Source organism: Carassius carassius, chromosome 40 (assembly GCF_963082965.1).
Source record: "Carassius carassius chromosome 40, fCarCar2.1, whole genome shotgun sequence".
In the NCBI taxonomy this organism is placed as follows: domain Eukaryota; kingdom Metazoa; phylum Chordata; class Actinopteri; order Cypriniformes; family Cyprinidae; genus Carassius; species Carassius carassius.
The window spans coordinates 12,395,326-12,422,734 of record NC_081794.1 but is presented as its reverse complement, the minus strand read 5'-3'; the positions used below and the strand labels follow the sequence as shown (position 1 = coordinate 12,422,734).

Below are 27,409 nucleotides of genomic sequence, written 5' to 3'. Positions count from 1 at the left end.
CAGCAAATGTTATATTTGCTATTTTAATACATGTTTTAAAATGTAGACATTTTATTATAACAAATTGCCTGGCATTTTGGATGGAAAACAGTTTGCATGGCTTAAAAGTCTAATATGCATCTTTGGTGAGCATAAAATTTGCTTAAAAATACAGTAAATCCAGTAATACTGTGAAATATTGTTACAATTTAAATTAACTGTATAATTTTATATACAGTCATTTAATGCATTCTTGCTGAATAAGTATTAATTTCATAAAAATAAAAAAAACCTGGTGACCCCAAAGTTTTGAATAGTAATATATATCAGTATGACTTGAAGCAAAACCAGAAGAAGAAAAAAATCAGCATAGGTAGTTAAACACAAATGATCTACCTGACTCTTTGAGATAGTGTTTGATGATGGAGGAGACTCCATGGGGTGTCACATAGTTCACAATTTCTTCTTCCTTTAACATCATGCCTTCAACAGGAGCAACGAGAGGTTTTAAAATGTCTTGTGCTAAGAGTTCTTCATAAAAACTTCAAAAAAGAAAAATACAATAAAAAAGCATTAGTCACTACAAGGCCCAAATATTTATTTTCGTGTAATTAAAGTGGAAAAAAAAACGTTCAAACTCATAAAATTATTCTTTTTTTTATTGTTTTGGTTGTTGAGACCAACTCTAACAAATCAGATATATCTCAGAGAAGAACCCTACCTGCTGTGAATACGAGCGTAGTATGGTGTGGCACTTATATATTGAGCACCAAGATCAACTGTGCATGAAGGATCATTTGGACTTCTGCTTGTGGACATCCTCCCCCCTATAACGAATGCAAAATATCTTTACCATATATTCTAAATATCACTAGGTCAAATCAATATGACACATAAAATTATGCTTTTTCATTATTATAGATAAAAGTCTAAATGAAAACATGCATTGATTTAGCATTAATGTAAATACATAAAACATCAGTAATTACACTACTATTGCACAAACTTGTCAAAATTATTGTACAGTGAATATTATAAAAAATATACACATCTTAAGTGGTTATATCAGATATGATGTATTCAAACCATCATCGAGAAGCCTCATGCTCCTGTTGCTGTGATTTCTAACAGTTCGGACCTTGCGTGAATCAGACGTAAAAAAAAAAAAAAAAAAAACTATATAAATACGGTTCAATTTCTTGCACAGACCGATTGTTTTGTGTCTTCACACATCAATGTATCGTCACGAACCGCAGGGTTTAATTAGGATTTGTCTGTGCATGTTTTTTTTACTCTCATAGATTCTGTTACCATTTGCCATGCATTGTACGACTGAGAGACTGCAACGACTGAAGATAAATAATTTGTGTTCTACTGAAGAAACAAAGTCACCTTCATCTTGGATGCCATGGGGGTAAGCAGATAAACATCAAGTTTTCATGTTGGGTGAACTATCCCTTTAAGAGCTGCATGGATACAATTTAAAGTTACACACATTTTCATTCTCAACTCTTTACGTTCATTTATTACATGACCGACGAAGGTACACATGAATAATCTATAAGTGCAGCATTTTGACACATTTTTCCTTGTATTTGACCATTTTGGCGCACACCTTGAGCTAAAAGATGACTTTACTTTTGACCTTTATGTCGGTGTTCTGTTCCGTCTATGAGCGCATATATCTTCCTGAAGAGAAGCGCAAATTCTCTTTAACGCTTTAAAAGCAAGAATACATATACTTTGATAAATCACACACGTCCTATTTTGTAAAGGTCACATAACATGATTTTACTGATTTGCATGGGAAATTGGATTTTTATGGAGGAACGAAAGCAGAGTGCTGCAAAAGGGGGCGGAATGGAGCGCAATCGTTTTATCTTGATTACTGTATTTCCATAATTGTTGGAGACCAAAATCGAAGTCGAAACCTTTTTTGAAACGATTAATTGCACAGCCCTAATTTTAATCACTGTAAGAGGTGTTACTAATATAATCAAGTATACAAGAACATATTGAACCATATTTAGCTGAAAGGCTAAAAGTTGGGGACATTCATGTCATAACACTCTTCTTTATGGTCTTGGGAAATTTCTACATCTTATTAGCATTTGTAAAACACTTATAAAGGGATGCAGTACATAGAGGCCCACAGTGCAGTTCAGCACTGATATCTATAGAAGTCTTTCAAGTGAGCTTTAAAAAAAAAAAAAAACCTTATCCTCAGAGCAGCTCTCTTTGTCCATGATAAACTTAGTTTCTCATATATAACCTATATCGTGTGAATATTATACAAAACTGCAATTCATTGCAATAAAAATGATTATGGAAAAAAAATTGTGTAGGCTTATATTTTGGGGATTATTCTTAAACAATTTATTTTTTAATATAGGACAAATACTTGATTTAAGAGCCTACTAGATTTGTTCCAAACCCGTAATGGTAAACAAGAATGTTTGATCTTCGGTTAAACATACACTGTAAAAATAATTCCTCTCCAACTAAAAATTTTTCTATTGACTGATCACATCTAATTTTTTTAGTTGGCCTAACTGAATTTCTGTGAATTAGTGATCACATCTAAATATTTCAATTGGCCAAACTGAATTAGTGTGATTACTCATATAAATTACTTGTATTTTGTATTCCAACCACATTTGTTCCGTGTAGGGTAAACGTACTGTATTAAACTCATGTACCCATTAAGCACACTTTCATTTTAAACTCAGAATATATATATATTAAAAAATCTTATTATCCTTATGGATGTTTTTACCAATTGATGTGTTTGTTACTATACTATACCTGTAATACCCTGTCATTTCAGAATCAGTAGATCCTTATAAGATCCCGACTGTAAAACACATTCAGGATGTGAACAAGGTCTTCAGGAAGTAGGAAGCTTCTCAGGCCCAGATGGTATTTCACCTGCCTGTGAAAGTCTGCACTGACCAACTGGCCCCCCATCTTTACACAGATGTTCAACAGATCACTGGAGCGGTGTATAGTTCCCTGCTGGTTCAAACACTCAACTAGGGCTGTAGCTATCAAATATTTTAGTAATCGAGTATTCTACCGAAAATTCCATCGATCGATTTAATCGAGTAATCGGATAAAATGTGTTTTTGCTTAATTAAAGTGCAATATTAAATATGCAAGAGAAAATAAGACTCTTGGGTCTCTTAAAATGAACAACTAAGTTTCCTTTTTTAGAAATTTTTTTTAAATGCATAGAATGCAATGCATACATCAAAAATGAATATTAAATTATTACCCATTGTTTCTCTGTCTGTACTTGTACTTGTGAACAATGACAAAGCTGACAGATGAATTAAGTGCATTTAGGTGCCATTTATTTGGGGTTTTAAATAAAGCATATTTTGAGATGCAAAAACAAAAAAAATACATTAAAATAAATAATAACACAAAAACGGTCCTCCGGTCTCGGAGTAGAGTGGATGTTTTCTGTTGAGATGCTGCAGCATGGACGATGTGCTGTTGTGTATGGCCCTATAAAATCAGTTTTCAATCTTTTCCAAATTTCCGTCTTTTCCATTTTAATTTTTATGGATTCCATTTTTTTCTGTTTTAATTTTTCTCCACTCCTTTTTCATGGTTAAATTAAGTTGTATTAATCAAAAAGCATGTCTAATTAATTAAAATCATAAAACATACATTTTCACATCAATTTATTAAAAGTTTTACAAAACGTACATGTTTAGGGACCTATACATACAGTCGACATCTAGTCATATTTGGGGGCATGGTCTGGCATGGCGAGGGTAGAGTCGGCATGGGAGAAAACACTGCGAACATCGTGTGTATTTGTCACGATCGGTGTTATGGAAAACACAGGAGAAGGAACCAATCGCAGGTAAGTCATTTATTAAAGGGTAATCCAAAAGGGGTAAACAGTCCAGGCAGGGTCAAAACCAGAATATCCAAATCCAAACATAAACAAGACACAAAGACAAGGCAAGGCAAGGCAAGGCAAGATGACGGACATGAATAAACTTTCAACATTAAACAAGGACTCCGTGACTAAGACTCAGACAGACCAGGTATAAATACACAAAAGGATGATGGGGAAACAGGAGACAGGTGGGGAACAATCAATTAACTAAACAAGGAGGAAGGTGACCAAATAAGGAGACAGGAAGTGATAAATGATAAACACTGTGGGAACTGAGGACACCTAGTGGAAACCCAGGGAACACAACCCAGACACTGTGACAGTACCCCCTTACTAAGGAGCGGCTCCCAGACGCTCCAAGACAGACACAAAACAGAGACCAGGAGGGAGGCGGACAGGTGGAGGCTCAGGGGGAGGGACGGAGGGCCGGACTAACAGAAAGGAACAGGGACCGACATTAACACAAAAACAAAAGGAGAAAAAAAACAACAACATGAAGCCCCCCAGGGCGGAGCAGAAGACCACCACACCCTTGTGGTCAAGGCCAGAGTCCTCCAGGGCGGAGCGGAAGACCACCACAACCGTGTAGTCAGGGCAAACGCCCCCCAGGGCGGAACGGAAGACCACCACGTCCGTGTGGTCAGAGCGGAAGCCCCCCAGGGCGGAGCAGAAGACCACCACAGCCATGTGGTCAGGACCAGAGCCCCCCAAGGCGGAGCAGACCTCCGTGCGGCTGGATCAACGGGACAACGGAACTCTGGTAATCCCCTGGTGTCCTTACTGGACTCCAGAAGATTGGTGCTGGCCTGACACTGCTCATGAAGATCATTGGTGACTTGCATTTGCTCATGAAGATCAATGGTGACTTGCCTTTGTTCATGAAGATCAGAGGTGACTTGCCTTTGTTCATGAAGATCAGAGGTGACTTGACTCAGTCCTTGAAGATCAGAGGTGACTTGACTCAGTCCTTGAAGATCAGAGGTGACTTGACTCAGTCCTTGAAGATCACCGGTGACTTGACTCAGTCCTTGAAGATCACCGGTGACTTGACTCAGTCCTTGAAGATCACCGGTGACTTGACTCAGTCCTTGAAGATCACCGGTGACTTGACTCAGTCCTTGAAGATCACCGGTGACTTGACTCAGTCCTTGAAGATCACCGGTGACTTGACTCAGTCCTTGAAGATCACCGGTGACTTGACTTGACTCTGAAAGGTCAACGGTGACCAGCCTAGTCTCTGGAGGATCAGCGGTGACTAGCCCTGACTCAGGAGGATCAGCGGTGACCAGCCCTGACTCAGGAGGATCAGCGGTGACTAGCCCTGACTCAGGAGGATCAGCGGTGACTAGCCCTGACTCAGGAGGATCAGCGGTGACTAGCCCTGACTCAGGAGGATCAGCGGTGACTAGCCCTGACTCTGGAGGATCAGCGGTGACTAGCCCTGACTCAGGAGGATCAGCGGTGACTAGCCCTGACTCAGGAGGATCAGCGGTGACTAGCCCTGACTCTGGAGGATCAGCGGTGACTAGCCCTGACTCTGGAGGATCAGCGGTGACTAGCCCTGACTCGGGAGAGTTCACTGGCACCTGACTCGACTCGGGAGAGTTCACTGGCACCTGACTCGACTCGGGAGAGTTCACTGGCACCTGACTCGACTCCGTAGGTTCAACTGGAACCTGACTCGACTCCGGAGGTTCAACTGGAACCTGACTCGACTCCGGAGGGTAAACTGAGACTCTCATCCTGTGCAGCGGCGCTGGGCAAGCAGCCATCTTGGGCCATGACTCTGGACAGGCGGCCCTCTTGTACTGTGGTGCTGGGCTGGCAGCCATCTTGTACTGTGGCGCTGGACCGGTGGCCAATTTGGGCATTGGCGCTGGGCTAGCGGCCATCTTGTGCTGTGGCGCTGAACCGGTGGCCAATTTGGGCATTGGCGCTGGGCTGGCAGCCATCTTGTACTGTGGCGCTGGACCGGTGGCCAATCTGGGCATTGGCGCTGGGTTAGCGGCAATCTTGTGCTGTGGCGCTGGATTGATGGCCATCTTGTGCTGTGGCGCTAGGCTGACGGCCATCTTGGGCTGTGGCGCTGAACCGGTGGCCAATTTGGGCATTGGTGCTGGGCTGGCGGCCATCTTGGGCTGTGGCGCTGGAACGGTGGCCAATTTGGGCATTGGCGCTGGGTTAGCGGCCATCTTGTGCTGTGGCGCTTGGCTGGTAGCCATCCTGGGCAGTGGTGCTGGGCTGACGACCACCCCGCCGGAAGAGACAGAAGTGGCTGGGGCATCCCACCGAAGCCGATGCTGCAGGTAGCGCACGAATTCCCAGAATTCCAGTGTCTCTAACTGCGCCATCTTCTCCTGAGACACTGGATCATCCAGCCCGCCATTGAAATAGTCCTTGAGGGCCGCATCGTTGTAGCCCATGCCCTCTGCCAGGGACCAGAACACCTGAGCCAGGGCACCCACTTCATTGCCCTCTTGGCGGAGGGCGATCAACCGAAGGTACTTGGTTCGCCGCTCCGCTATCTTGGCTGGGGAACGGAAAAATGACATACCGCTGGTTCCTACTTTGACGGAGTCCTTCTGTCACGATCGGTGTTATGGAAAACACAGGAGAAGGAACCAATCGCAGGTAAGTCATTTATTAAAGGGTAATCCAAAAGGGGTAAACAGTCCAGGCAGGGTCAAAACCAGAATATCCAAATCCAAACATAAACAAGACACAAAGACAAGGCAAGGCAAGGCAAGGCAAGGCAAGGCAAGGCAAGGCAAGGCAAGGCAAGGCAAGGCAAGGCAAGGCAAGGCAAGGCAAGGCAAGGCAAGATGACGGACATGAATAAACTTTCAACATTAAACAAGGACTCCGTGACTAAGACTCAGACAGACCAGGTATAAATACACAAAAGGATGATGGGGAAACAGGAGACAGGTGGGGAACAATCAATTAACTAAACAAGGAGGAAGGTGACCAAATAAGGAGACAGGAAGTGATAAATGATAAACACTGTGGGAACTGAGGACACCTAGTGGAAACCCAGGGAACACAACCCAGACACTGTGACAGTATTTGAATGACAAAAATGCACATATTGAGCGCTCATTCCCAGAGACGCGTAGAACAATTGTATTCTCTTTTAACTTTAATATTCATATACACTAGTCCATATCGATATTTGATTCATTGTACAGCCCTACTTTAGATTTATGCATTAAAAAATGGCCAAATTCCATGACATTCTGCTTTATACAGCAAGTTCCATTTGTGACTGGATTCCGCGATTTGATCCGTATCACTTCGCAAACACAGACTGGGTGAATTTATGAATGAAAGTGTGAAAGTTCTGACACAAAACAAAGTTGTTACTTATCCTCATGCTTTTTTAAGTGGGTATACGGAAAACCTTGACCTTTTCTAGCGGGTATACGGAGTATACCTGCGTATCATGTAGACATTCAATGATGAACTGCCTTTAACTATCATTTTGCATTATTGACACACTGTTTTCCTAATGAATGTTGTTCAGTTGCTTTGACGCAATGTATTTTGTTTAAAGTGCTATATAAATAAAGGTGACTTGACTACAGCTCTTAGCAGACGCGTTTTCATGCGAGTTTAGGTTCGACACAAGGCTACATAGTTTTGCTTAAGGTAGAATGATAAGGCTAATTATATATGCATGCCACTTTCTGAAACAACCTGACACAATTTTGATAACGCTAATAATGAACACAATGTTAACCTAGCCTGCCTGTGATGAAATGCCAACTGCACACATACACATACACATACAAATTGATTTGAGTAGTTTGACGGGTTGACGTACCTTTACAGTTCTGTGTATGTGATGTCTATGGATGTGACGCTAGTTCAAATTAAATTACTCAAATTAACCGGTCAAATTCTCATGAAGTGACTCTCAGAGCAGTTCTGGAGATGTTCATGTGTTCACGTCCTCATTTAGTGAGAGCACAGAAGCTGAAATCACCGCGAGCGTCACGCACACTTCCATGTGAGTAATATACGAAGCTGTGCTTCTGCGCCATTCATTAACAGAGACACGCAGAACATGCAGAATTCATATTTAAATAGACTTTTGCGGCTTAATATTTAAAGATATTAGTCCATATCGTGATTTGATTTAAGTGCAATGACCGATTGATTAATTCATTCAAAATTTGGCAAATTCCGTGCCATTCCGCGTTAAACTGTACTTTTTTTTTTATGACTGCATTCCGTGATTCTGTCCGTGTTTTCTGCATCGCGGAAATCATAGGTCCCTAGTTGTGGTATGCCAGCTCTATCTTGCAATGGACACACGCCACAACGTTCTCTTTACGTTTCAATATGAAATGATCTCAAACCTTGGACATTTTGAGTCGTTTTCTGCTATTTGTTTCTTCTCATCGCTATTTCTATCGCTCCCTTCCATTTTGCAGCCCACGCCCTCAAATCAAAACACTGCTGACTCCTTGCGTCTCCTTCCGCTTTGTGGTCGACGTAAACGCGTTGTGTCACGTTAAAAAAATCATTGCGAAAGAACCTAATGTGAGCTTTAAAATAAATTAAAAGAGGCTTCAAGGCAGAGGAATTTGCCTCGATAATTTTTTGTAATCGAGTTACTCAAGGAATCCTTTCAGCCCTACACTTCACCATCATTCCAGTCCACGAAAAACCTCAAATCACTGGACTTAATGATTACAGAACTTTCACTCTCACATCTGTGGTCATGAAGTCATTTGAGCGACTGGTCCTGGCCTACCTGAAGAACATCACTGGATCCTTGCTGGATCCTAGGCCTGGACAATAAAACGATATCAATATCTATTGACGGTACACCTTCTTCGATAACGATAAAAAATTGTTCTAAATTGTGCACAATATAGGCACGTGCTATGAGTGATGCGGACAGCTCACACAAACACAGCTCATGCGTCGCACACAAGATCTAGCCACGCAAAGTTAACACAATTTAAACTTTTAGAAAAAGTGTTGCAAATTTGTCAAGAGTTTTTCTTTTTCACTGCATCTATAGTGTTTTTAAATGCAATATGCGTGACGAGTGATTCGTCTCTTTGTATTAAGCAATGCATAAATACATGATGCTGTTTTGTTCATAACAGTTTATGCTATTTACAAAATTATATTTGATTTATAGGAGTTAATTTAGACATAATACAGGTTTTTTAAAGGCATTTGTTCCTTGCATTGATAATTTAAATGTGATGCATTATTTTGCTCATTGCGCACTCCTGTGGCCTCGGAAGACAAGCCAAAGGTTTCCTTAAGACCTATTTAATCTGCATATAAAACTGCATATAAAATTAGACATTTGTTGAATGTTTATTGTGTGTTTGACTGTTAAAACAAAAAGTATGTGTTGTTTGTCTCAATAAATTGGGTTAATTAAATACAGTGGTTTTACAAAAGGTCATATAAGACACATTATATTGTTGATACATTTTTTTTTTGTTATATCGCCCAGCCCTACCACCCCCTCTCGTTTTCCCCATTAACTCCGCAATTCGATCTGTTCTGAACAGCTGGTAGCCAGGCAGATGAAGGTGTTGAGGCTGATTTATACTTCTGCGTCGGACCTATGGCATAGGCTATGCGTCAGTTTTGATTTATACTTCTGCGTCATTGTCTGCGTTGACGTGCAGTACACATGATAGCCGCTAGTCTGCAGCGTTAATTTGTTATTTAAAACTACAAAAGGAGACAACAACCGAACAGGAGAATATGGCATAAATTTAAAAGTAAAATGGGCAATATATTGTGTCACCAAAAATTATTCATATCATGTACATATATTCCGTGATAAGTTGATAGATTGATTATTGCGACAGGCCTAACATACGGTTGGATCAATTCTAGCAGACCAATCACACCACTTGCGGTCCGCATAGAAGTGACGCGCTGTTAGATTTTTGGAGAGGTGCACGTCAGGCTACGGCTAGGCTATGGTAGGATGTGCGTCAATTCGTAGGTTCGACGCAGAAGTATAAATCAGCCTTTATCCGGAATGGCTTCACTCAGCCAGGTTTTAGTGAAGCACAGTGCAACAGATCAAGTGCAGCGCATTGCACATCAAATTTCATAATCCATCAGATCAAATTTCAAGTCAATCAGATAATTGCACACAGAGATATGGGTATCCATGTGTTCACCCTTTCTGGTGGCCATTCTGAAAGCTGTCTCAAAACTTTCACCAAAATACTCTTTCAATGTGTATTTTTCAGATGTTTAAGCCTTTATTTTGGGTCATTTTCACTACTTACTGCAAAATTAAGAGATTAATGTCCAGACTTTTTCATATTATAACCTGGAACTTGAATGTGGGAAATAATTACAGTTAGATCAAAGAGATAGTTTTAGCAAGAGTAGTCCATTTGACATCAGAAAGTCAGTTAGAATTTGTTGAAGCATCGAAAATACATTTTGGTCCAAAAATAACAAAAATTACGACTTTATTTGGCATTGTCTTCTCTTCCGGGTCTGTTGTGAGTGCATTCACAACACTGCAGTGACACTGCTGACGTGTTATCTTTGTTATTGGGCGCACCAGAAAACACGTCAGCAGCGTCATACGTCAGCAGCGTCGTGAACGCACTCAGATTAGTCTCATGGACTACTTTGATGATGTTTTTATTAACTTTCTGGACATGAACAGTATACCCTACATACATTTTCAAAGGAGGGACAGAAAGCTCTCTTGACTAAATCTAAAATATCATTAACTGTGTTCCAAAGATGGTCTTACGGGTTTGGAACGACATGAAGGTGAGTCATTAATGACATAATTTGCATTTTCGGATGAACTAACCCTTTAAAGTGTACTAAAATGTACCCATTAAGCACAGCCAGCCTTTTTGCATTTAATGATGTACATCTTAAAAATCTTCATCTTGAAATCATTTTGTCAATTAAAATAAAATTTAATATTTTTATGTGAGAGATTAATATTTTATTTTAACATAACTTCATGTACCAAAACCAATATCTTGTGCACTAAAAAGGTCTCAATTTAGATTTTGATGAGCTTAATGGTATGTTTACCCCTAGTTTTTACCAATATTGAGTAGAAAAAAAGGGCATATAATTACTTAAAAACAAGTGTTGCAACTTGGCTATAATGAGACAGCTAATCATCCACATTCTAATCAACTGTTTGAAGGACAAAGTTTAACACTTTCCTCCAGGTTGTTTGTCGTGCATAGAAATGCAATGAGGACTTGCTCAGTCTGTTCTTTAAGGCATAATAAAGTTGAAGTTACCTCGTATCATATCTGCTTATTGTCTGCTCACCTTCCTCCTAGATCAGCAGGTCATCAGTTTAGTAACGTTACAACGTTTTGAATTGTGTTTAACCTTAATGAATGACAGTTTGTTGCACATACCACTAATTCAATGATTTAAACGCACGAGACACCCTCCACTCAATAAAGTTTTTCACATCAGTACATAAAATAAACATTCTGTGAGTGAAAATAGAGATGCTAACCTGCACCCCGAGATTTGTCCCACACGACTATATTTACTTTGTTGGGCAGCTTCCTCCGCAGCAGACAGGCACATAAACTGCCTGTAAGTCCAGCACCAACTATTAGAACTCGAGACATATTTTAGAAAAGGTACATAAAAAAACTACTACTTATGAAAATAGCAAAGCGATCTTGCTCGTTTGAAGATCACACTCGATTTTGTACCCTGGCCCTTTAAGAATTACGAAAGGCTGAAACGTTTGGGTTGGCCAACCAAAACATTCCCTTCGTTTTCCAATGTTTTACTGATGTGTATGCACTACATGTCCAAATATCAAAATAATAACAATATAAAGTTATATGCAGGTTTTTACAGGTACATTGAAGACAGAGTACGAACTCAAATATATGCATGAGTTCTTCGTTGCATTTAGAGTAATTTAAAATATGTATTATTGTTGCCTACAATAAGCTCAGTGAGTACTACAATGACAATGTGTTTCAGTCTCATCAAAAAAGAAAAAAAAAAGAAAAGGTAACCTAATTACGAAGGCAGTTTGACAAACATTAGAATGCAAAATGTTAAAATGAAGAAAGTAGCTATTACATAAATGAATCCCACTTCTTCAGAAGGGGCACTGATTGATTAAAGACGTTCAAAAACAGTGATCAGGTCATGATGTCACTGTCAGCTGATGTTAAAATCATTTTCATCGCTCAGTGTGTCACTGACCAAGTGAGGCGCCACACTTTTGAGTCCAGTACTCTGATATTGAGGTCTCAACCTCAACCGAAGTTGGGTGAGTTTCAGTAAATTTAGCTCGTCTTTTTCCTTATTCGGTGCTTATTACCATTAACCACACTCCATCAGATCAGTCTCGATCAGCTTAAAACGATCCTGTTTATTAATATGCTGCAAGGAATCACATTGTGGTGACTCAATGAATTAGCGATAAACGAATTTACTATACGATAAAGTGTGTTACGATCAAGGTGTGAAGCTTCTTTGTAATTACAGTGATTTATACATTTTGTTTGTTCCGACTGACTTCCGTGCGTTTGTTATTATGTCAAATGCATTGGCTTGACTACCTGTCATTCAGATGTGATACGTGAACTTTCGTTTTGTGAAAACGAAGGGTTGTAAAATTAAACATTTAAACCTTGCTTTAACTCATAAATACATTGGAGACAAATAATATTGTCTATGTAACACCCTACCTTGTACAATATTTTTTGGTAACATAAATGTTTACATTTTTTTTGAAAGTATGCATTTTCCAAAAATATTTTTGGATTTGATTTCTTCTCTCATATATAAAGTACAGTAGTGATGTTCAGCAGTGTTTGTTTTTACATTGACCTCGTTTTGTGTCATGCAGCCTTACTTTACAGTCACGTGTTACATGTTAAGCAACAGTAAACAATCTATTGATGTCTGATGAAGATTTTTAACACTGGTTTAGATTAGTGTGTCTTCTTGAGAGACCCTGTATGTTAATTCACTGTTTGTAAATGTTTGACAGAAAGATGTCGTGGCTGGTGTTATCTCTGGTACTGCTTACATTTGACCTCATTCAGTGCAGGCCACCTGTTGAGGACAAGATAAGACTGGACCCTGAAGTAAATATGAACATTGTAAGTAGCCAGTAGTTATAAATAACATGTAATAAGCTGCAATGACTGTCCTTCATTATACTGTCCAGCAAACTGTCAATACGTGCATACCAGAGAATGAATTCAGGTCAATTGGGTTACTTTTGCCATTAATCGCATCGCAGTTACATCCCATGAAGTCATTCGGCAACATTCATGGGGACAATACTGTTCATTAGCTATGGGTACAATACTGTTTACTCTGTGAAAATGCAGAGTCACTAAATTGTAATATAGTGTGAATATGGAGCTTGTGCTCAAAGTAGAAAAAGACATCAGTTTTATTCAAAAATAAGATGAAATTCTGATAACTTGTGATTTACAATCAATGCGATTTTTATAACAGCATAACATATATACATAAAATGCACCATGTAGACAGAAATGTCTATTTTTCTAGCTTTACCTGCTTTAGCTGACCCTATGAATGTCATGCCTTGTTAAGTGAACTTTACACAACATTTGTATTATTATTTCCAGTTCTTTGTTTTGTCACATGCTCTAAAGAGAAGTGGATTCATTAGTTGACCATCTCTATAAGAAAATAAATTTTGCACTTTGTCCTCCTATGATTCAGTGTGGCTCTTGGAAGCTACATTTAGAACACATCATCACGTTATCACTTGTAAAAGTGAATATTCCCCTATTGGAAAAAATTATGTACTAAAATGTATTTGAAATACATTTACATATTTACCTGTACGTGCATAATAAAAAAAACCCTGTAGTTGTACTTTTGGTATACTTAAAGTCAATGATGGCTTATGATGCAGCGCTGCCCTGGGCACAGACTGATTAAGGCCGACCTCAGTTGAATTTTACATTCATTTTACTCAAATATAAGTAAATGGATTTTGGACCTTTATAGATCATGTTAGTTATAGGCAGACTAATGTTAGTGTAATCTCTTAACAATGCATAAAACCCATCTTTGTACTTGTTCCATTCTGGTACTACCAGATAGGGTGTCACGTCATAAAATATTTTTAATACAATTGACTTTGCATTTAACATAAATTTGATTAAAACATTGTAATTTACTTATTAGAACACTTTTATTGCACAGAAAGAGAGCAACATATAATTTACAATATCAAAGAACATTATAATTGAATTCAAGCACTCTCAAAAACTCCCATTAATCACTGAAGTTGCTTACATTGTGAAATGAATATCTTGGTTACATTGTTTACACATCTGCACTTTATTGTTTCTGATGAGAGAAATCGGCAGAGAGCAGAATTCAGTCAGCGAGCGCATGCACTGAACAAAGCAGCTGTTTCAGTGATGACTGATCTGAACGCCTCTTATTGTCCATTGTACTCATAAGCTCAACAGAATCATTAGTGATTGGTTATAATGCGCAATGCTGTAACTACAAATGCCCCTGCTTAAAGTCTACTAAATTAGAAAAACAGCTTAATGCACTTTAATTGTGCAGAAGTACTGCTGAAAACCAAATAAAAATATAGTTAAGTATTTTTTTGTGCTACAGTGGAACTATTGAAAGTATACTTCAGGTACATTTAAATACCTTGCATTTAAAGACTGATATCTGAAATTATACAATTATTATTAATAGTGATATAAAAACACATTTTAGGCTTAATATTAAGAAATGTTAAGAAAAATTAAATGTAATGTGCAATAAATAAATAATTCTTAATAATAAAATAATAAGTCTTAAGTGGTATGTCAATAAATATGTTAATGGATTTGAGGTACAGTAAACTTAGTATGAAATAAATGTGTTAATATTATGGAATTTTATTATTATTATTATTATTTTTTTACTAGGGTTAGATCTTTGTTCATAAGTGTTTCAAAGAATATATTATCTAATTGACATTAGACAACTTTATGTAACATATTTACCCACGTACTCTGAAAGGAAATTGTACTTTTTAGTGACATTTGTCTGCTTTCATGTGTGGTTAGATATGAAACAAGATTTCTCAAAATAAATAATGGTATCTCATAATAATTGTTTGACAATTTGCACAGGTCAAGTAACCATTTGCAGAAATGCTGATAAGACTGATTTGTTGGTTTAAATAAAATAACTGGTTTTTATACTCTGGGTTTCACATACTTGCTTTCACAAGCAGACTGTACTGGGCCTTCAAAATTTGTCACTTGGGCTTAAAACAGTAGTTTACCCAAAAATAAAAATTCTGTTTATTCTGTTATTCTGTTGTTCAGTTTTTTCTGTTAGTCAGTTCATTCTGTTATTTTTTCATTTGATCTTGATAGAGAATTTAAAAACCCTGTACACAGTTATGTTCCATACAACAACAGTTTATAGTGGCAATGTCTGTGTAGATCCATAGGCAAAACAATAAATAAAATAAAAATACAATCCATATGACTCCATATGCCATGTTTTCTGAAGCCATACAATAATCATAAAAATGTACAGGATGATTAAAAAAAAAAAATACAGAATTTTTATTTTTGGGTGAACTTTTCTTTCAAAGTCATGATGTAACAGAAGTAGCAAAAGATATTTGGATTATGATGTATATCTCAGCGAAAAAGAATATTAGAAAATCAAAAAATGTTGGGCAGGGGCTTGGTTCTATCCATCAGTTGTTGATTGGATGGAGACAGATCTGAATGTGAGCTTGCAGGCAATTGAAAGTTATTGGAAGGGTGGACTAAATGGCTGGAGAAGTCCATTATACATCATCAGAGAGAAGATTTACTGGGAAAAAAAAAATCTAAAAAAATAAATAAATAACGTGTGTAAATACCTATTAGTTAAGTGTTGCTATGTTATACTGCTAAAAAAATAATTGAATGAATGAATAATGTAGAAAGGAGCTCGGAACCATAACAAAATGTTTACTTGTTCTCTCTGCTCATCAATTTAGACGGGCAAAAGTATTATAAAAAATGACACTAATATAATAAAAATATACTTCAAATGATTTGGAGCTCATATATATATATATATATAAATATATATTTGCTATTGATTCCAGGGAGAATTCATTCTTTATAAATGCAGCTGTGAAGTTGTCCATATTATTAGTAGTTGGTCACATTCTGCATTTCATTAGACTTTCCTCTTGCGTTTTCATTCCACAGAAGTGCATTAAATATTTCTTGTTTCCAACACACACTATTTCTGCATGAAAAGAGGATGAATACTAGAGAGAGAGAGAGAGAAGCACATCCCCCAGTGCTTACTCTCCCCATAATGTGTGTTGAGCCAGCAGTGGGTTTATCCTTAAGTGGCCTAAAGTAGAATGAGCAGACAGAAGACCCAGGGGGAGTGGGAAATTGCAGAGCCTTTAATTATGCATGGGGAGATTGCATGGCAGGCCTGGAACCAACAAGCTCACACAGTTTCTTTGAAGTCTCTGATTATAATTTATCTCATATCTGGAGGAGGAGGAGGAGCAGTGTGACACCATACAGCTGAAATAATTGTGCTCTTGAAAAGACAAATGACTAAACTAAGAATTTAAGCTGAACTGGTGTTTTCTATTTTCATTCCATTTAGAAATACTGCCACGTTGATGACATTTATTGTAGACCTTAGCAAAGAAGAAATGTAGCAATTCTTTTTCTAAATCCTTAGGCCTTATATTTCTTCTTCAAATGGATGACATTGTACTGCTTTCATCAGAATAGAACAATGCTTGTGCTATTTTGAAGTGTTGTATTTTCTAAAGTGAGAAGAAATGTGTTTGCTGTCCTATTTAATTGTATTTATCTTACATGTAAGTGTGTTTCTATTGATTTCTCCATGCTGTCATACTTCTCATGGACTTTGCCCATGCTCACTGTTGTGTTTGTCTCTTGTAGAGTGAGATCATCAGACACTGGGGCTACCCAGCTGAAGAATTTGAAGTGGTCACTGAGGATGAGTACATCCTGAGCATAAACCGAATCCCACATGGGGTCAAAAACAAGGATGGACAAGGTAAAGGTTTGAGCTGGTGTGCCAAAAGATTTGAATGATCCCATTCATGCTTCTGTTTGGCTTGGGTTAGCGTGAATTATTAAAGATGGGAGCTTTTTGTCCTCACTGAAGTGCCTGTGAACCTTAACATCTTAACATCCCGTGGTTTTTAATAGTCACGTAGCAATTTAAAGAGGGTAGAGAAGAGGTTTTAGATGAGTCATTCTCCAATGGAGGAGGACCTCCTGTAACACACTCGCATAACGCAACCCACACACATGATGCCTTCTTGGGGTTTTCTTCTCATAAATATCAAGATCTCATGACCTCTCATGATGGAGTTTATTAGGAGATCCTGTTTCATATGTTAAGGGATAGTTCACCCAAAAATAAAAATTCTGTCATCGTTTACTCACCATCATGCCATTCCAAACCTATATTTAGAGTTGCTTTCTTATGTCGAACATAAAAGACGATATTTTGGAGATTGCTGGTAATCAAACAGTTGTTCCCATTGACTTATATAGGATTTTTTTCCTACTATGGAAGTCAACAGAAACGAAATGCAGTTTAATATCTATATATATATAGTTTAATGTTTACTTTAATATTTAAAAACACTATTAATATATATCACAAGTAAATGTTATCTTCAGCTAAATTAATCTTAAAATTAATATACATTTTTCATAAAGTATTTTACTTAAAGGAGCATTGCGTAGGTTCTGAAATTTTCTAACCGTTACTGACACCAGTGGCTGTTAGAGGAACTGCAGCCAGTCTCATGCTCGTTCTCAGTGCGCACGCTCTTTTTTTTAACTTACGAGGAGTGTCTGTGGGTGTCTGAATTGTGCTGGAGGCTGGTCACTTCTCTCCATCCGCAGAGTCCATTTGAAAACTCTATTGCTGCTGCTAACTATAATGGCTGGCGTGCCGTACGGTAAGCCCAAGTAGACGAAAACGCGCATGACGTCACATTTTGTGAATTTTCGCGCCAATTCGGGCCCGACTCCTCCACACACAATTGAGCCTACAGGCTGTAGTAAAAACCTCCACATAGCTCCTTTAAACAAAAAAATGTTGTGATAATTTATGTGTGGAATACATTAGTTAAGTGTTTTATTTTTAATTCATTTAGAAAAAAAACTGTATTTTGTAAACAAAATGTCTGCCTTTTATCAGTTTTTTTATGTATCAAAAAGTATTATAGTAGATGTCTATACAATACTTCAATACCAGTTAAAACATCATCAGCTGAAAAACAAAGGAAATCTCTGTGATGATAAATCAGGTTAAAATCGGTTCAGTTCAGATGAGTGTTATCGTGGTGTTAATGTTCTCGGTCCTGTACAATAGTGCCTCTGGAATCAGTATTCAGTTTGATATTTAGCGCTCCCCATATTTCATTAATGAGCAGAGAGATCTCTAAAGCTCAAGCTTCTCACACTAATCTCGCCAGGGAAGCCACTGGAGCGGAAAACCAATTCAACAGCCATACATCAGCTTCCACTCTCCCTCATTGCTAACACAATGTCTCATGTTTTTCTAAATGAGAATACATTTCCCCGACACAAATCCCTCTGCTGGAGGATTTGAGGGCCTTTAAGAAACTTTGGCCTTGTGCATCTTTGCTTTTCACTCATTGTATTAGATTAAGAGCATTATTGGCTGCGTTCTTGTGTTTGACCTTCAGAATAAAATTGGCTTATGCAAATGAGCATGTGGAAATCTGTTTGGAACATTTATAACCATTCTTAATCAGGAAGACTGGGAATTTTGAAGACCACGTTAACAAGACAAACCCTGTGAGCCGTTTTTGTTTTATGGTGATCTTAAAGCTGTGTGTTGCTGAGAGCTGGTAAACGTTAATAATAAATTTAGATATATGATAAATAAGTAAAGAGCCATCAAGCTGTTTGTTTTTATTGGATGGCTGGTGCTGAGTGGTGTGATGCTGGGTGTGATAAGCACTGAAGCTCTGAGGTGGCACACGGGATATGCAACTCATTTCCTGCTGTCCCAGTTCTCCAAGTCACACGAGACACTGCACTGCTTGGCGCAAAAGAACACCAAACAATGACAATACTTTTTAGCACCAAGTGAGGTTTCACAAAGACAGTCTCACTTGAGAAAATACACACTAATTATTTTCTCCAGATCTAGTAATTCATTCAAAAATACTTAAAATGCAATCTGTACACACAGTTATTTTAATACAACTCTTCTGTAACAATTTTTGAGTTAAAAAAAACTATTTCAGGTCTTTTAAAAATTAAATTAGTTTATTTATGGTTAATTTTAATTAGATAAAATTATGATTTTTAACAAAACTACAGTACATCACTCATAATTAATATTAGAAAAACCTTGTCTGACAAATCAAATCGTGGTGAAAATGAAAAAATAAAGAAAACAAAAAGAGACACACGCCTGCAGACCCCCATGAAAACGTATTAGTCTTTTAAAATATCAGATAACTTAAGTTTTATGAGAAGGCAGGATTAACATTAATAATTGGTGATATTTGTATAAACTAGTTTTTACATTTAAAAATATATTTCAAAGGAAAATAATATCTAAGATGTGTACACATGCATTACACATGCACAAAAATGTGTATGAAAAAGTCATATTAATTTAAACTTTTCTTGAAAATTGTATTCAAGTTTTTTAAAATCATATGCAGCCAACACAAACAGATTAATATATGAGGTTTGAAGCAGTGATTTTTCTTTGAACTTCATTTCCCATAAAACCAATCTGACTCATTGTGCAACTGCTCTCCATGGGAGTATTCTGCAGTTATGTAAAATCGAAAGTCTCCAGCTCTGCACCACTTCCAAAATCTTGCTGTGCGAGTTGCAGGGTTTAAGGGGGGTAGAAGGAATGGCTGGTATGAAGTCAAACAATGCTATCAGCTCAAGGTCTGTTTGTGCTACTAAGAGGACCAGCTCACATCCTGTTTCTGACTGATATTCACGATAAAGGTCCAAAAAAAGAAAGGATGGCATTTTTTAGTATAAAGCTAATGCACATACTCCCTCTGCTGGCCAAACATGTAATCTCTAAAAATATGTTGGAGTATTTTTGATTCATTTTATAATTTCCATCGAAATGTTCTGTGACATTGGTCTCTTAATTCATATTTCAGAAGCCAAGCCTGTAGTGTTCCTCCAACATGGTCTTCTTGCTGCTGGAAGTAATTGGGTGACAAACCTGCCCAACACTAGCCTGGGTTTCCTGTTAGCCGATGCTGGATTTGATGTGTGGATTGGCAACAGCCGTGGGAACACATGGTCCAGAAAACATGTCAGCCTTGACCCTAAACAGAAAGAATACTGGCAGTTCAGGTACAAGAACAATTTTTATGAAAGAATTTAGCATGTGGTTTACACTTTCTCGTCAACCACCAACCTTTCTGCTGTTTAAGAAATGTATAATAGATAAAAGTTTGAAAATCATTTTTGTACATACACTACAATCCACAAGTCTCTTATGCTCATCAAAGCAATTAAGTTGATCAAATATACAGTGCAACAGTAATATTGTAAAAATGCAATTACAATTACAAAAAGTCTTCTTTTTAAATATATTTATAAATGTTATTTTATTCTTATGATCGATCGCTACATTTTCAGCATCTGCTCTAGTGTCACATGGTCCTTCAGAAATCATTCTAATATACTGATTTGGTGCTCTTAAATAATATCTTATCAATTTTGAAAAAGTTTGTGCTGCTTAATATTTTTTGTGTAAACTGTGATAGATTTTGTTTAGGGTTCTTTAAGTTCAAAAGAACAGTTTATTTTAAATAGAAATATTTTTCTTTGAACTCTTCCGTGTATTTATTCAAGCATTTATTTACTCGAACCCTAGTCATACTTAAAATTTTGACATTACTCTGTTTCTTGCCTTGCAAGCTTTGGTATTTCCTTCAGGAAATGCAGATCTAGTTCTTATTTTTGAAATTCTCTGTTGGTTTAATAATGTATCAGCCAGAATACTGAACTCACAATACTCTGTTTTGTGCGTGTGTGCGAGCCAGTCATGACGAACTGGCTAAAAAGGATCTTCCTGCAGTGATAGACTTCATTACAAAGACGACTGGCCAGGAGCAAATCTTTTATGTGGGCCATTCCCAGGGAACCACTATAGGTATCACCTATTCTCTAAGCATTTTAGAGTGATTCATTATTTTGATCTGCTATTCATCAAATCACTGATCTACAAAATATTCATGCTCAGAGATGTGTTGTGCATTATACATCTTCTCAGACTGGCAGTAGGCAAATGCATTATCGTACGTGTTATTGCGTGTGAACATCTCACAGCAGCTACAGTACTTCACACTTTTTGCAATGCATGATGTGATTCCAAGCATTATATATTTTTATATTTATATATTATATATTTTTTTTCTTCTTGAAATGTTGATGTTTGACTTCCTATTCTTGCTTCTTAGGGTTCATCGCTTTCTCCACAATGCCTGAGCTGGCCAGCAAAATCAAGATGTTCTTAGCTCTGGCTCCTGTCGCCACAGTGGGGTTTACCAAAAGCCCCATGACCAAATTGTCTGTACTTCCAGAGTTCCTCATTTGGGTGAGCATTTTGTTTGTAACACTATACTAGCTCTGTTCCAGAAACTAGAAAACTACCCTATTGCCTACCTAGGCAGCTGCCATCTAAGGTTCTGTCCTTTAAAAGAAAGGATTTGGAACGTTCTACATAAGTAGCAATACTCTCAATTGATTTGTATAGTTTGACACTACAATTATGCAAAGCTAGCAGCATGAAGAAATGAACTAAAAATACACATTTTGGATAAAGTAGTGTATTCTAAATTACACATTTTAAATATTTTAATTACATTACCAGTCAAAAGTATTAATGTTTTTTTTTTAAGAATTATCCTCTGCTCACCAAGCCTGCATTTATTTGATCCAAAATACAGCAAAAAGCAGTAATATTGCGTAGTGATAACATTATAGAAATCAGAAGTCAAAAAAAAAAGTGTTTTCCTTACAATTGAAGGTCATGGAAGTGGGTTTATGGGTTTTAAGTTTATATAAAACCATGATGATAATTTATCAGATTAATATATTATAATTATTAATATTTTTTAAACATTTGTAGGATCTCTTCGGACAAAAGGACTTCTTTCCTCAGAACGAGTTGATTAAGTTTTTTGCCACGGAGTTCTGCAGCAGAAAGCCTTTGAGTGTGCTGTGTGGGAATGTTTTCTTCCTTCTCTGTGGTTTTGATGAGAAGAACTTGAACATGGTATAGCACTCACTTTGTTAAATCATGCTTTTTAATGTCAGTGAATTTGAGAATGATCCTCATGAGTTCCTTCATCTTTCTTTCAGAGCAGAACCCCAGTGTACACAACACACTGCCCAGCAGGAACTTCAGTACAGAACATGGTTCATTGGGCTCAGGTTAAAAAAAAAAAAAAAGTTTCTAGTTGACGTCTATGCGCCTTACTTAATGTCCCTCTCCACGTGCAATACATTTTAAAATATCCCCACATTATTTCCTCAAAATGAGTGAAAGCACAACCACCAGAAGTTGCAGCAGTTCCTTAATCTGTCTTAGAGTAAATTATCAGTGAAGTGACAGAGCAGAGAAGCCCTGAGGTGTTTCAATAGGGGCTTTTTGGTGGGGCGCACAGGTCAGATGTCTTGCTTGAACACATTGCCTTGCATGTGTTCTCAAATGCACTCATATGTGAACACAGCCTATGTAGATATGGCAAAACTCTGAGCAGATCCGACTGTAGTTATACATTACAGCAATTACTTGTAAAGATAATTAAATGCAGACCACACCTTACTCTGTTTGTCTTAGGGCTGGTTCACACTGCCCCACCAAACAGCATCAAGTCAAACAAAGATGTAAAGATGTCTGTTTGATTTATGTTATGAAACAACTGTAATGTTCACACTGGTTCTACAAACACCAATATGGTCCAATCAAAGACTGCTCTTTGATACAAATGGCACGATCAAACATATGAACATTCTACTTTATAATTTTACCTGTTTTTCTTGTTTTCCTAATACAGGCTGTGAAATCCAGTAATCTTATGGCATATGATTATGGAAAAGCTGGAAATATGGCACATTATAATCAGGTAACATTGAGAACTTGACTATTTTTTGCCTGCAAAGGGACCCAAAAATTAAACTTTTTTTGAAAACTCATTTTTGTACTGTATACACATTTCTTTCTTCTGCTGAACACAAAACGGCCCTAATCCTAACCAATAGCTTCCTGCTGACTCCCAAAATCGAAACGGTTTAGTTACCAACATTCTTCAAAATACTGGATCCTTTTTTAGTGTTCCACAGAAGAGACAGTCATACAGGTTTTAAAATGACATGAGGATGACTAAATGATTTCCCTTTAAGCTATTTTCACCACTAGCTATACTAACTTGCCTATCCAGGGCATTTTTGAAATACTGTAGACTCTCGTTAGGATGAATGTGTCATGTTTGCAGTAGTGGAACTGAGCAGTGCTTGAAATGTTGAAGTCTCTTCTTGCTTCTCCCCTATAAGTCGACTCCTCCAGTGTACAATGTGCGGGATATGACGGTACCCACAGCCTTGTGGTCAGGTGGGCAGGACACACTGGCAGATCCTCAGGACGTGGCTCTACTGCTAACACAGATACCCAAACTGGTGTACCATCGTGACATTAAGCACTGGGAGCACCTGGACTTCATCTGGGGTTTGGATGCCCCACAAGAGATGTACAACAAAATGATCGAAATGATGAGGGAGAATGTGGGAAGAGACATTTTGTTTGAGCAGTAGGTTTTATCAGCAGTTTTTCAAACATTCCTTGAGCTAATCCTTTTTTACCTCTTTGTTTGTTTTTTCTGTAAGCAGAAGAACCAATGTGTTTGAGGTGCTGGTAACCGGATCTGCAATTTGTGAATGTAAATTTGAAAATACAAACTGAATTAAGCCTTCGAGCCATTACCCAGAGACTGAGTTTTACGCTCATGATCAGGGGTTGCCTTTTAATGTCTTTTAAAGGATATGCGCTTGTTTAATGTTTTTTTTTTTCTACTTTAGCTTTTACTAACCACTGCATCCTCAATCTCAATTTACTGTAGCATTTCATGACCTGTCTTATGGCCTTGTCATGTAATCGCCTGATTTTGTAAAACATGACTGGAAATAAACATACACTGATGCCAAAAATGTGTTTACAAAAAGTAATTTGCTTAGTGAGGTTTTACTTTTAAACCAACAATTTGACACAATCCAAATCCATTCGAAATCTTACAGTGATAAAAAACAAACTTAATATACATTACATTAAATGATCAATAATCAAGAAAATCAACAACAAATATGAGTAATCAAATGAAAAACTAAATAAAATATGCTTAAATACATTTTTCAAATCAGAAATGCATTTCTTATGACATTAAGTGTAACAATGTGTAAAAAATTGTGACAACTGGTGAAAACCCAATCTGAAACTCAGCTGGTGAATTGTAAAGGACCCCACTGCTGTTGCACATTAAACAAGTCTCTTCTCTCATGTCCTCTATTAATACTCACATTGATTTTGTTAACATTGAAACAATTTTGTGGAATTGTAGTCTCTTTGCAATGTCTAATGGGGTTTCGTGATTCTGTTAAGAAGACAGAAAAATAAAACAGAAAAAAAAATTCACTCAATGTGTTTAACTGAGAGAAAAGAGAAAACAAAATGTGTGCTCGTTTCACATCACAGATCAACACCAGTTTCAAATCCTGTCAGTCTAAGCAAATGCATTTTCTCTGAAACACTTGAATACTTCCTGTTACATTTAACATTCACTTACCCAGCTCTCAGCTGACATTAGAAAAATGGTTTGCTATTAAATACAGTGCAACACCTCTGTCACTACTTTGTTCATTTTCACCTTTTTTAAGTTTAACATTTTTAAAGTTTCTTTAATAAAGAAGACCGTAAGATTACAGATCCCTATATAGAAGTTAATGTTCAAATACTTGTTATAAATAATTAACTTACTTTGTTCTGTACTGAAACATCTGCATTTTTCTCCAATAACAATGGAATGATCCTTTGACTTTTTCTTTGGCACGAATAGTGAAGTCCAGTGTTCCCCTTCTGAAAAAAGCAATGCTACACAAATTATAACCATGAACATGCTTTTTAGCATGATAATTCTCTTAATTAATTTCCCACTGAAAAAAAAACAAGACATGATGAGTGTTCTACTTACATAGTCTACAGCATTTACCTCCACCTTAGTGGCCAACAGAAGCTCCATCAATTTCACATTTTTTCTTTGCTTCTCTTCCTTTTGAGAGATGAAATGTGCAATGCTTTAATATTGTCTAATTAAACACAGTTAGATCCGTCATAAATTAAAGTCAGATTACACAAGTGATGGACAAGAACACATAAAACACCACAAAATGCTTTCTATTCCTACACTAATCTCAGGGAAATTCCTGATCTCAAACAACAGGTTAAGATTAATTTTCAAGTTAAATTGTTTTGCAAGTAAATAGTCTCTTCCAGAAATGCCATGACTGGGGGATAACCTACCATTATAAGATAACCAATTAACAAGATAGGCATTAATATGGCAATCATCAAGTAGTCCAGGAAGGAAAATGTTCTTCTCGTGGCATAGTGCAAACAAGTCCTTTCTTTCTAAAGGAAGAACATACACATATAAATGTTTAAACATGCAAGCTGACCGCACAAAATAAACAATCAATAATAAAAATGTACCACAGGGCGAGTCAGAAAATCAACATGCATTAAAATGAATCATTGCGCATTACACTCACTCATAACAATACAACTACAGCAGCATTAAGATAACCAGGATTCAAACAGGACTATTTCAGTCCCCTCACTTTTGCAATACCTTATTTCTAATAGACACATTTGCATTGTAATCTAGAAGGTATTTGACAGTCCTGAGGTGTCCCTGTCTACAGGCAGCTATGATTGGTGTGTCTCCTGTTCCTTCATCTTGAACATTTACATTTTGGGGATTGGCTGAGATGAGTTTTCGCAACTTGTGGATGTCATCGTCATAAGCTGCCTGACACATAGGCTATAGAAAGAAAGTAGCACAGAATATGATTAGAAATAAGCACATGAAACAGTTAATTATCCTATATTTAATACATTTATTAAGACTAAGATAGGAGACATGTGGTTTTGGCCTGAAACCTGGCTTGATATCAAGACAGAGTGATGAGCAAAACAGGTCTGATGACAACCTAAGCTTGACAAATAACAACATATAAACACACCCATTTTAAATAAATTACAGCAAAAAAAAAAAAAAAAAACTATAAATGTCTTTGAACATTAAAGTATTTTTATATTTCACGCATAATAAAGCTATATTATGTTTTTTTTTACTTAAGATCTAGAAGGTAACACCGTCATGAAAATAACAACAGCAGTTCCATTTAAAAAAAGAAGAAAAACTTTTTCTTATATAAATATGATTCTCTGGTACAATGTAAAACTGTCCTGTACTGTCTGTGTAACGTTACGTGTTAGACTGTCTGAGAAGAGGACAGTTATTTGGCATTGGCAGAAAAAAATAATGTTGACACAAAATTGAGATATGAAGAACAAAACTCATTGAATTATTAGAGATTAAATTAAGCATAACACGATCAGTCGATTATCATAATCATCAACAGTTATGGTTATATGAGCCAAGTCAGTTGTTTCCTAAATAAAGGAAGATCAAGACACGATTCAAAGGAGTTACTCACCTCTGAGTACAAGATTCCCATTTGGCTTCCTCTGACCCTAAAGGGAAACGAATTTAAACTTGTAAATCCTTGAAGCGGACTCTGAGGTTATAAAACTAACAGCCCTTTGCTAACTTGTTTGCTTTCTACCTTGCGAAATGCTAACTGTGTGAAACAACTCTTAAGGGTGTGTTCATGTAACAATGACGCATACGTCATGACGCAATCACTGCTGTTCAGGTGTGTTAATAGATTAATATACACCGGGGGGGTTACATGACTAGTTACATTTGCACGGCTGGGTAAAATAAATTTCGGGTATATCTTACTAATGTTTATATAAGTAGCCTAATAAGTCACACTTGTTTTATGTGATAGCCTACATTGTATGGGTCAAAATTATCATTTTTTCTTTTATGCCAAAAATCATTAGGATATTAAGTAAAGAACATGTTCCATGCAGATATTTTGTACATTTCCTACCATAAATATATCAAAATTATAATTTTTTGCACCCTAAGACTCCAGATTTTCTAATTTCTGTATCTCAGATTGTTCTGGTGGGTGAAAATATACAAACAATCTAGTTATTTATGTGGCGTAACATTTCACAAAATAAATGCAAACAACTCGAGTAGAACGTGTTAGGCTACAGTGTCTTTAGAATGTGAATTATGGACTCTTTAATTGGTCGATGCCTGAGAATAATTTAATG

At 37.1% G+C, this 27,409-nt stretch overlaps 3 protein-coding genes across 6 annotated transcripts in view; 1 reads left to right on the top strand and 2 right to left on the bottom strand.

Moving 5' to 3' along the window:
* The window catches only part of rnls (renalase, FAD-dependent amine oxidase), a 64,345-nt gene extending 52,724 nt beyond the window's left edge, over window positions 1–11,621 (bottom strand). For 2 of the 3 annotated variants that reach the window (XM_059532008.1, XM_059532009.1), the window contains exons 1-3: window positions 11,394–11,621; window positions 701–806; window positions 376–521 (exon numbers count right to left, since the gene is read on the bottom strand). In XM_059532008.1, coding sequence (XP_059387991.1) covers window positions 376–521; window positions 701–806; window positions 11,394–11,511 — 370 coding nt within the window. In that variant the 5' untranslated portion in view covers window positions 11,512–11,621. Of the gene's footprint in view, window positions 1–375; window positions 522–700; window positions 807–11,166; window positions 11,192–11,393 lie in introns of those variants that run through there. The other variant, XM_059532010.1, reaches the window with a different exon arrangement.
* Window positions 11,622–12,024: 403 nt separating this feature from the next.
* Window positions 12,025–24,150, top strand: lipf (lipase, gastric). The gene is made up of 10 exons (XM_059532004.1): window positions 12,025–12,173; window positions 12,900–13,011; window positions 16,843–16,960; window positions 20,091–20,289; window positions 20,985–21,094; window positions 21,402–21,538; window positions 22,073–22,219; window positions 22,306–22,377; window positions 23,004–23,072; window positions 23,500–24,150. The coding sequence occupies exons 2-10, from the start codon at window positions 12,904–12,906 to the stop codon at window positions 23,755–23,757; spliced, it is 1,218 nt and encodes a 405-aa protein (XP_059387987.1). The 5' UTR covers window positions 12,025–12,173; window positions 12,900–12,903; the 3' UTR covers window positions 23,758–24,150.
* On the bottom strand, window positions 24,002–26,908 carry ankrd22 (ankyrin repeat domain 22). 2 transcript variants are annotated; one of them, XM_059532006.1, is made up of 6 exons: window positions 26,716–26,908; window positions 25,965–26,036; window positions 25,513–25,624; window positions 25,188–25,261; window positions 24,974–25,072; window positions 24,002–24,590 (listed from the first exon to the last, which is right to left on the bottom strand). In XM_059532006.1, the coding sequence occupies exons 1-6, from the start codon at window positions 26,734–26,736 to the stop codon at window positions 24,513–24,515; spliced, it is 456 nt and encodes a 151-aa protein (XP_059387989.1). In that variant the 5' UTR covers window positions 26,737–26,908; the 3' UTR covers window positions 24,002–24,512. The 2 variants fall into 2 exon arrangements, with proteins under 2 accessions (XP_059387989.1, XP_059387988.1); XM_059532005.1 differs by having other exon boundaries at window positions 25,845–26,036; window positions 26,716–26,900.
* Between the last annotated feature and the right edge of the window lie 501 nt (window positions 26,909–27,409).